Source organism: Theobroma cacao, chromosome 7, assembly GCF_000208745.1.
Source record: "Theobroma cacao cultivar B97-61/B2 chromosome 7, Criollo_cocoa_genome_V2, whole genome shotgun sequence".
Classification (NCBI taxonomy): Eukaryota; Viridiplantae; Streptophyta; class Magnoliopsida; order Malvales; family Malvaceae; genus Theobroma; species Theobroma cacao.
Genome location: NC_030856.1, coordinates 1279063 through 1289932, shown reverse-complemented (window position 1 = coordinate 1289932; position 10870 = coordinate 1279063). Strand labels below are relative to the sequence as shown.

The following is a 10870-nucleotide window of genomic DNA, read 5'->3' as shown; positions in this document are numbered from 1 at the left end:
GTCTAGCAATTTGTTCTTTGAATTTGGCATCTCTTGCTCTCTTTTGCATACTTTGAAGGATGCAAGAACATGATGAAGAACAAATCCAATGATAAGTAACCAAAAATCCCAAACTGATCAATTCCCATTTCTTTTCCATGCTTGAAAATTTGGCCAAAATTGCAAGGTAGGGTTATCTTGCAAGTTTGTCGAATTTTTAAGATGAACATCTAATTGATTATAGATGAAGAGGCTCATGTTATATTTATATATTCATGATATATTTGTTGATATTATTTTTATTCGCATGATCTATCATGAGATAACTTATCACGAAAGAGACAAGATGGGGAGGTATATTACTTGTTTTAATATCATATTAAATTTTTAAAACAAATATTTAATTTAAAATCAATTGATAATAAGTGAAAAAAATCGTGTTATAATCTTATTGATTTAACTTATAATCAGTACGATTGAGATAATTAGGTTAACAAAGCATGAGAAAAAGCTAAAGGTACGTTGAAGTATTCGAATGTGACAAAGGGGCTGCTATGATACCTTTTAGCCTCCAACGTTGACAAAATAGATTTGTAGATTGGTTTCAACTTTTTCTTCATTTTCACTTGTTACTCTTGAAGAACATATTTCTCTCAACACTCTCGTGATTTCATTGAGATGTACAAACTTATCAATTGATGCTCGAATGACAGAGGAAAGTAAGTGAAAATTGTCGAATTTTGTATTTTAATGGCCTTTTTGATGTACCCTTTTCTTTAAAACATGTTATGAATTTCGTAGGTGTTTGTTCTCAATGAAATGAATTCGAAGAAATTAAGTGAAAATGATAAATACATACAACCAAGATACAATCGATCTCCACCTTGAAAAAAAATCGTAATAAAATAATAAATTTATTTGCTTCTTTGACGTAACGAAAGATATTATAGACAAATAAACCGTACCATTAAGCATAGATTGTGATATTCTAACTGATTTATGATTTTAATACGGTTTAGTCAAGGTTAGACTTTTATAGTTGTAGGTACAATAAAGTTAAATGAAAATTGTGGGAATAGAGAGAAAACATACCAACATAGAAGCCAGTAAAATTCAGATAAATTTAGGGTGAATTGATTCCAATTTTAATTGTATATTCTTGAAGAGCAAAGAGATGAAAGTTGAAGAAATTCCAAAGTTTGAACCGTTAACAAAAGATGGAAGAAAAAGGAGAACGCAAAAGCCCCCCCACAGGGAAAAAGGGGGCGGCAGGCAGGAAGCAGAGACAGAACATGACAAGCTGCACAGTTGAAACAGTAATCACATTAACATGACCTTGGTGTCCCCACTTCCCCTATGAAATACCGCACACATTTCCCTTCTCATTGGCCCCGTCTGCCATTGCCCATTTCTCTTCCCTCACCGCGTGGGCCGGTGCTCCCAGTCTTCGTACCAAGAAAAACAAAAAGAAAAGAAAAACTATAACTATTACTATAATAGGTGGAAGAAATTTTCTTATAACCTCAAATTATTACCAAATGGCTTATGTTTCGATTTTCTATATTTGAATATATTCAAATATTTGATTCAATGATACCAATGAAATTAGAACAAGATTCGAGACTGTAATGCATTTGAAAGTTTGATTCAGTGATAAATTTATATATTTTTTGTTATGTAAAAAAAGTATAAAACTTGGGTAAAACATGAAATTTTATAAATGTTAAGTATAGGATGATTATTCGAAGAGAGACAGAGAAAGAGATGAAGATGGTATTAATTTGCTTACTGTATAATTATGTTACATAATTATGGAAGTATATATTTAATAATGATTGCTCTCTGACAGTGTACACAAATGGTGGGTAGTAAGAAGAAATAGTATAAGTCTTTGTAATCATTAAGAAATAGATAAGGAGGGAAAAAAAAACAAGGAACAAATATATCCATAACATACCGACCCAACAGCCCCAAAGACATACGCTCTCTCTCTCTGTCTGTCTATCCGACAAGTTTCCACACACGCCCCTGAGAATCCTCTGTGTTGGGTTTTTCATTTTTTGTTGTAAGATTTTATTCCTTGTCTTGGTTTTTTTTTTTTTTATTAGAACACAGTCTTAGTGCCGTGTACAACCAGTTCACTTGTTAGAAACCAAGAGAAGGCAAGGGAAAACAAGACCAAAAAAGATCAGAAAAACCAAAAAAGCACCTTGATTTTGGAACCGGGTTGTGTCCAGATCTCGGATTAGAGCCACAGATTCCAAGAGAAATATCAGTTCCTTTTTTTTTTCTTTTGACTTTGAAGGCATAAAGCTAAAAGCCCAAGGTGAATATAATTCATATTTTTTCTTGTTGTTTTTGTTTTTATTGCTTTGAATTTGTTTAAGTTAAGAGCAAAGTTGGGAATTTTAATTGCTTTTTATTTTATAATTGTTTTGCTTTTCCCCTGGTTTTACTCTTCCTTGGATTCCGGTTTTTGTGAAGAAAAGTTGGTTGCTTTATTGGAATCTGGGCTTGTGACTGTTGATGGGTCTTTGCATTCTATTAAGTCTGAAGTCTCTCAGGGGGTTTCGGAAACTAGCTCACTTGAAAGTTTCCATTTTTGAGGGAGGGTTTTTGGTTTCTGAGTAGTAAAGGGAATTCTCTATTTCTTTCAGTTCAAGCTGAGTTTTGGGGTTTGGTTTTCAGTTCCTGGTTTTGGCTATGTTCAGTTGGGGTTATGTCTTTGAAGCTGTTTAGTGAAGGTTCCAGCTTTTTTGGGTTGTTGGTTTCTTGGTTTTAAAATTGAAGAATTTTTTTGTTAAAAGTAAGGGCTAGAAAGGCTTTGGATTTGGGGTTTATCTTTCGGCTTTTGTCTTTGCTTCATGTTTTGGAGGTCGAGGGTCTTTGATTGGAAGTTGTCAGCTTAATAAAAATCACATCTTCTGAGTCTTTGGCTGCTAGATTTTGAGAAGGTTTTAGCTTTAGTAGTGGTTTTGCTTCTTTCAGCTTAGGGAAGGGACTAGGTTTGTGGCATGGGTTCTTAGCAACATAGAGGTTCATAATTTGGCTTCAATTTAATTTTTCATCAACTAGGGTTTTGCTTGAAGATTTTGGGTTTTAGGTTCTAATCAGGTTTTGGATTTGGAAATTGTTTCTTAGTGTCAGCTTTGAGTTCTATTTGGCTAAATTTGAAGCTTTCTGTTGTTGGAATTGGTTTGGGGGAGATTTAATTTTCTACGTTTTGATTTTTGGGTGACTTGATTTTCAAGGAGGTATTTCTTGTGTGCTTTGCCAGGTTCATTTTCTTGGTGTTATCATGGATTCCCCACAGTCAGTTGTTTCACCATTCAAGAGCTCTGCTGTAGCTGAGCCTGAGACGCAGAAATCCGACTTCTTCACTAGGAACTCCGGTGGCTTATTGAATGGGTCTGATGTTAACAGAAGGGAAGCTGTTGTGTCCAACCAAGAGAACTTCATTGGTGTTCTTGAGGTTTATGTCCATCAGGCAAGAGACATCCAAAACATCTGCATTTACCAAAAGCAGGATGTCTATGCTAAGCTTTGCCTCACTAGTGATCCTGAAAGCACAGTTTCCACCAAGATCATCAATGGTGGTGGGAGGAATCCAGTGTTCAATGAAAATCTTCGCCTCAATGTTCGAACTGTTGACTCCTCTCTCAAGATTGAGATATTCATGATGAGTAGAGTGAGGAATTATCTTGAAGACCAGTTGTTGGGGTTTGCGTTGGTGCCGCTGTCTGAAGTACTCCTCAAGAATGGGAAATTAGAGAAAGTATTCTCTCTTTCTTCAACTGATCTGTTCCATTCACCTGCTGGTTTTGTCCAATTGTCTCTCGCATATGCTGGATCCTCTCCCGAAGTAATTGCTATTCCTGCAATGCCTACAGATTTGGTTGCTGATGCAACTGTGAAGGATTCAGAAACAAGTGAGTGCGAGTTAGAAAAGATCGAGTTTCCGGATCCAAAAATTGTGAACGAGAACCAGATGATGGTTTCTGAGTATTTTGGGATCTCATGTTCCAATTTGGACTCTGAAAGTTCCGAAAGTTTGGTCACCTCGGATGCTGAAAATCAACCTAGTTCAGACATGGGTGTTCATGTAGTGGAAAGCTTCTCAACTGCTACTGTCAATTCCATCCAAGTTCCCAAGCTTGATTCTCCTCCAAGCAGTGTGTCAACTAATGGGGTATCATCTCCATCAGCTGCTGCAAGCTCTGAGTCCTCTGATGGTCCAACTGCTTCCAAAACCTCTCCTCAGGAACACAATTCAGCCCCGAAAGAGAAAACTGCAGATGTCGGAGATGGTGAGAGTGATTCTTCTGGGGCACAAAGTGATTCCATTGCAAAACCTGTTGTTTCTGTCAACATTGAGCCCGAGCAGAAGATGGTGCAGCAGGATATCGTGGACATGTACATGAAAAGCATGCAGCAATTTACCGAGTCATTGGCTAAGATGAAACTCCCTCTCGACATCGACAGTGGACCAACCAAATCAGAGAATTCAAGTACTACTGATCAGAAAATACAGGCATCGAAAAACAGCAGCTCTCGGGTGTTCTATGGAAGCAGGGCTTTTTTCTAAGCTCTTCTTCCTCTGTACTCAAAGGAAGACACACAGGTGACTTTAGATTTTAGGGTGGAAAGACTGGAGACTAATACTAATAGTGAGGTGTAATAATATGTATAATGTAATGTGTTGTTTTCCTTTGTATGTTGACATGTTCTAGCTGATGGGGGGGAAAACCATGACTTGTACTGTTACTAGCTTTGTTCCTTTGCAGCCTGCTGTTAGTATATATGAACCTTTCCTTTTATAACATGTCTTCCTTCCTGCTGATTTCAACTTTCAATAATTGCAAATAACATTCCATCTATCAACAGTCTATCTATGCATGTAATCATATTCTTTAACTTTTGGTCCCATGGTGATTTAAGGCCAAAAAGGGGCAAAGCATGCAAAAATTTTGCTTTTCCCCTGTTCTGCATAATTAGGTAAAAGATTCCATTGGACTTTAATCCTAAACTTTACATTTTTATTCCATCATAAGATCAAAGTAACATTCAAAATTTAAGGAAGCTAACAAGTTTTGTCATTCCAATATGCTGCAGTGGCTGTAGAGGTTATTATAACTTAATCAATGGAAAACTCGATAGAAAATGAGAAACCATTTTATTACATGTACACCAGCAAATTCTAAATAGGTACTTCAATGATTTCATTTGCTCTGATGGTCATGTGCCTTCTGCAGATCCATGCAATATGGCCATCATCCCTATATCTCACCCTCCATAACCCAAATTTATCTGCAATATCCTTTCCAGTTGAGCACCTCCTGTCCCTTAAAAAGTCCACCACCCATTGTTGTGCTGATCTTAGGTCTTGCTGAATATCTCCGGTCCTGTTTCTGTTTCGGATTCCATTTATCCGTCCCATTGCTGCAGTTCCAGCAGCTCCAGCAGCAACTGCTCCTGCTGCTCCATACATTACAGAAGAGTCAGCGAGATGGGCGACTTCCCTGCTTAAATCTGGTATCATGTTTCCCATCCCAGCTGCTAAATGTGCCCCAATTTTGAGTGCAAATGTTACCAGTTTCATGAACTTGGTCATGTATGGAGCTAAGCACTTTACAGCCCTGTTATCAATGTGCATTACTTCACAACCGACCTGATCTTCAACAACATGCATTTCTCTCCTGAATTCACATAACATGTGCAGCCGAAGAGCAGTCATGCCAGAAATAATGTTGGTTACCAATCTCCTTGAATAGTTTTCTGTTGTCACAAAATACAACATGTTGGGTACTTTCCGCCCTTCTACTTGAACATTGAAGTTCACAAGGTAGTTCACTTTGCGATGAAGCTCAATGAGAAGCCTGTGCTCATAATATCTCAGTCCCTGGATCTCCTGTTTCAAATCTCTTATTTCTTGTTCAATGATCTTTAATCTCTGCAATACTGTTTCCACCCCCTTGGCTATTCCACCGAAAGTTGGATCAACTTTGTCACTTTCAACAGCATTGGACAAAGAATTCTCTGCTTCATCTGGATTATTTTCTGGTGGAACTTGCAGTTCCACAGCAAGGTTGTACAGGTCATGATATCTTCGGTGTAACACTTCCCGGAAGTCATCATCTGATAGGAGGTCTCGAGCTAAATCAAACCCAGCTCTAAGAATCAATCTGCCCGAATCCGACACTGAATCCCAGGTGTGCTGATAATCGTACATGCTTTCAGCTGGAACTGAGAGTAGTGCTTGTTTAAGTTGTTGAAGTGGCACAAATTGGGATTTCCTGTACCTAGGAGGAATCAGGTTTTGCGCACACTCTGGCCTCATGATATTTTCAATCAAAGTTACACCATGGCAGAGGCTTTGAATTGCTGGAACTATGAGCTGTTGGATAAGCCTGAGTGTTTCTGTCAGGTTCTTGGTGGAGCAGGCAAGGATGTCAATGTAGTAACCCAACTGTCCTCCAAGCTCTATTCTGATATAGATACCATTGATAGTTATAGAAATGAGGTATTTCTCAAGGCTATAAGTAGCTCCATGCTGGTTCTTCAGTGCCATGATTCTATTATGAAGGTGCACCTGTATTTGCAAATTGTGAAATTTGGTGAGAAATTGAGAGCAGGACAATTCTCCTGCAGAGATTATCATTCAAAAAACTCTTCTTTAATCAAACGTTCCCATGGTGCATGTCTGTTCTATACTTTAATCATTAAAGCTAGAAAGGAATAATTAAATCACTGCTAAATATATAATTTGAAGAATCCAAAGTGGATAAGTAAGCTGACAAATCTTTTATTTAAACCATGATTGATAAAGCCTGTTTCGATGGTCTTATTCAAATTAGAGTAATAAGACTATTAGATGTAGTAGCTTCTAAAGGAAAAGCTAATATGCAAAGGAGAAGAGAAAGAGAAGGCTGAACGCGTGAAGGTGAGGTAAAACTCTTGCCTGTAAACGTGGAAAGAAGCCCGGTGTAAGAAACATATGGCTTGAATCATCACACTGAAGATGTCGCCCTGCGTAAAGGCAATCAGAGGAGCTTAGTTGCCATTTCTGTGGTTTTCCTCTACCTTCTTCAAGAATTGAGGGAATCAATAGCAGAGAATTTGGATCAGATGGATCTTGTTCATAGCATAGTTCAAGCTTCATCATCATTTTTACAAGGTCATTGGCCTCTAAGTTCTCAAACACCTTTGAACCCATTCCTGGAATCTGGCTCTGTAGACTTCCTCTGAGAATCTTCTCCAACTCTTTCCTGCTGATGAATCCATTCTCTGCTGAGCTTTGCCTTCGAACCTCTAATTTTATCAGTTGACTGAGTACTTCACCACAAAACCACTCGCAGTCTAAAATTAGGAAGCCCAATTCATCAAAATATATCACCTCCCCAATATGATGAAGACAAGTAGCAACAGCTCTCCTCCTCCTTTCAATTTTCTCCTTATTATCATGTCGAGAGCGAATCCTCAGAGGTGGAACTTTAACTTGGCATAGCTCAGCAAACTCTTTCCACTTCATAGCTGGCTTGTTATAGTTCCCTGATCTCCAATCAGATAAAATTTGTATAAGATCATTGCAAAGCTGATAAACCCGAGGAACTCTCTGGAGAATAGTCTTGCTTGTTTTTCTAATGTGATGGGTGAGTTTACTGACTGATGCAGATGATCTTGCATCAACAGTAAACACAGTTGGATAGAAATCAACATATCCGTTGAACTTTTCTCTCAATTTTTGTATTGAATTCACCGTGGCGTTTAAGTTCTGTGACGTTTGATTGACTCTGTCATAATGTGTGAGGACTACTGCTACATTTGGTAGCATGCATTGCTGGACAGCTCTTTTCGAGTTGGAGACAATAAACCTGAGCCAATATTGAAGGTCCTCTTCAATCTCCATTGGAGTCTTTGGTTCCCTGTTGCCTGGTTTCCTGAATAAACTGGATATGATCAGGAAAAATGATGCACTCCCATGCCCCGGAAACATGAGATCATGAAGAGAATAGAACTCATGCTGACCGGCAAGATTCCATATTGATATCTTTGTGTCTTCATCTTTGAAAGTCTTTATCTTCATTCCAACTGTTCCAACAGCTTGTTCAACTGGATTTACCAGGGTCCTCACTTGGTCAATGTAGGGAAGCTTTGAAGAAGAGAAATTCTGTGATATTGAATTGCAAAGTGTTGTCTTTCCTGCAGAGAGCAACTAAAAGAAATAATTATCTTTGATCTTAGCATTTGAGTTCTAAAATTAGAAAGGTTCAGTGTAGTTAAACTCACCTGCATACTCTTGGCCGCAGAAGAATACCCTACAGCTCTTGGGCTCTGTCAGTGGCATGTCCTTGAGCAAATCATTTTCAGTTTCAGGTTCAGTCTTCCCATTCTGGCCCAATCTTTGGTAAATTGCATCTGCCTTCCCTGTATTATGCAGTGGTGTTCTAGCAAGATCAATATCTTCGATCCAAGGATTTATTTGTAGTGTCTCCATTATTGCCTGCAGCACCCTCTCCCCTCTAACCCCTTTGCAACCTTGTAAGGACAAGCACCTCAAACTGGCATTCTTCCCTAAGCTCTTGAAGATTCTGAAAAAATCATCTGGTCTCATACTTTGATCATCAACAATTGCTAGCCGAGTCAAAGTTTCATTGGTTGTTAACATCTGCAATATGGCTGCAAGACCATCTCTTCCTATTTTTGTTCTATTTCCTCCGAATGTCACAGACCTTAGTGTGATGTTGGCTTGGCATTGCAAAGCAGAGAACCTGCTCAAAGGGCAGAGTAGATGCTCCACACCTACCCCACTGAACCAGTTTCCATCAAGATGCAGGCGTTCCAAATGCCTGTTCTTGAATAGTCCAGCTGCTACATACACAACTCCCTTGTCTTTAAGGCAAGTTTTCGACAAGGTTACCTCTTTCAGGCTTTGGTTCTGCTCCAAAACCCACCTGAACTCCTTAGCCCACCGGGATTTCAGACGTACTCCAGTCATATCAAATGATGTAACAGTCGAATTCAAACCAAGAGCACAAGCAACCCTGCAAGCACCTGAAACATCGATCCTGTAAATTCTAAGTGTGCTACTCTCAGGTAGAAACTCAACCACCTTGGAACTTTTATCTCCACTTTCTCCACTCCATACATGGACTTCCATGGCTCTATTCCTTGCTAAAACAGCAGATATAAGAGGGGTTGCTGTGATCGAGCTTGAGTCGAAAATTGTCAAAAGCTTCAGCATTGAGTTAGCTTCAATCATCTTTGAAAGCTCCTCAGCACCTTTCGATCCAATGGAGTCTTCCCATATCTGTAACTCTTCCAAGCAATCATTCACCTTGAGAGCTGAGGCAAGAAATGTAGCACCAACGGTCCCAATACGTGATTCAGAGAACAAAACCTCCTTGATAGCTCCATTTCTCTTCAAAAAATCAGAAAACTCTGATAAACAATCTACATTGAATCTGTTCTGCCGAAACACGAGTTGCTTGATGTTTAAGTTACTATCTAACAACTCTCCAAGATTTTGCATTTGTTGTAATTCCCATTCAACACAGTGAAACTCCAAATCCCTGAGAGACAGCAAGGTGTTTTTGGCTGGTCCTAGTACTATAAGAATGAGGGAGAAATACTCAAGGCAATCTGTGGAAATGTTTATGTTCATGGAACTTTCTGTTTCTTGATAACAGCCTGAAACAGGTTGAGAAAGGCAGAAGGAAATGCTGTGTAGGTTAAGGCTTTCAGTCTCCAATGCCTGCAGAAACCATTGGAGATCTCTGAACTTCTGGTTTGATGCCATTGCCAATGTCAAACACTGCAAACAAAAGATGGCAAAACTTGCTTTTCTTCAGAAAAATGTTAGATAAAGCACCATTATGTTGAACCTGGTTTCATGATGTTGACATTCATGCTCATATGCTACAGTCTAATTTTGAATTTTTGATGCAATTTTTCTTCCATATTCTCCCCTTCATCCCAAAGTTATTCCTTACAGCAACATTGTTTCAAAGGTAAAGATACCTTTTCATATTATTCTAATTCATGTTTTCACTTGATCCTGGTTCATTAATCAAGTAACTTTACTTGGTTAAAGTAAAAGTTTTCAATAACATAAAAGGTGGTACTTCTTGCTGGTGTAAATGGAGGCCTACACCTTTTTGACCTTTTGGCCTTGTTCTAACTTTCTCTTTTTCTCTCTTTCTTTCTCATTGAAGAGAATGAAGAATCCTATAAAGCTAAGAAGAAAAAGGGCAGTTGAGTCTTGGACAAATTATCCTTTTTTTAAGGGATAAGTTTGCTTTTTGCCAGTAAAGACATGTTTGGACATTCTGTAAGAACCTTTTTCTTCTTAATTTGCAAGTATAAAGATTAATTTATCGTTTTTATTCAAAGACCAAACATACCCCACACTTTGTCATGGTGAATCATGCCTCCTTCCCTGGCAGCAACTTGTACAAATTCTATGTAGTACTGCTTGCCTAAGGTGATGTGCAGTTGGGCAACATGTGAAGTTTGCGGTGCAATCAGGGCCATTGAAGAAAATTTCTGCTAAGTTTTGGGACCCCAGTGAATGTCATATTCATGTGGAAAAATCATGAACCATATTCCCAGTTTTCCCATCCATGATTTCATCTTGAAGTTTCAAATTCAACAACTTACCATTTCCTTGAGATAATTGAACAGTGGATGTCCGTGACAGCTCCATGGAGGTGTGTTTTTACATTGATTAATTCATGTCAGTTGATTCAACATCGGCAATTTCCAGTTTTAGATATGCTTTCCTGGTTTTGCCAACTACCGGGAGTGAAAGTTCATCGTCCATTTCAAGTGAAGTCATTATTCCAGATCCATCATCCATGTTTGGTCATTGATGAGCACCTGAACTTTTTGAACA

General features: G+C 38.5%; 2 protein-coding genes across 2 annotated transcripts; one reads left to right on the top strand and one right to left on the bottom strand.

Moving 5' to 3' along the window:
- On the top strand, positions 1821-4830 carry LOC18593378. Its single transcript, XM_007020571.2, has 2 exons — positions 1821-2305; positions 3257-4830. The coding sequence occupies exon 2, from the start codon at positions 3278-3280 to the stop codon at positions 4562-4564; it is 1287 nt and encodes a 428-aa protein (XP_007020633.2). The 5' UTR covers positions 1821-2305; positions 3257-3277; the 3' UTR covers positions 4565-4830.
- On the bottom strand, positions 4994-10039 carry LOC18593377 (protein TORNADO 1). The gene is made up of 3 exons (XM_007020569.2): positions 8266-10039; positions 6938-8178; positions 4994-6568 (listed from the first exon to the last, which is right to left on the bottom strand). The coding sequence occupies exons 1-3, from the start codon at positions 9773-9775 to the stop codon at positions 5177-5179; spliced, it is 4143 nt and encodes a 1380-aa protein (XP_007020631.2). The 5' UTR covers positions 9776-10039; the 3' UTR covers positions 4994-5176.

What these genes read in the sequence shown, in the direction of transcription:
- LOC18593378 (XM_007020571.2), top strand. Translation starts at nt 3,278, where the DNA reads ATGGATTCCCCACAGTCAGTTGTTTCACCATTCAAGAGCTCTGCTGTA.
- LOC18593377 (XM_007020569.2), bottom strand. Translation starts at nt 9,775, where the DNA reads ATGGCATCAAACCAGAAGTTCAGAGATCTCCAATGGTTTCTGCAGGCA. An exon ending in CTGCGGCCAAGAGTATGCAG is followed by an intron (nt 8,179 to 8,265) that starts GTGAGTTTAACT and finishes TGCTCTCTGCAG; the next exon opens with GAAAGACAACACTTTGCAAT. An exon ending in GCTTCTTTCCACGTTTACAG is followed by an intron (nt 6,569 to 6,937) that starts GCAAGAGTTTTA and finishes TTGCAAATACAG; the next exon opens with GTGCACCTTCATAATAGAAT.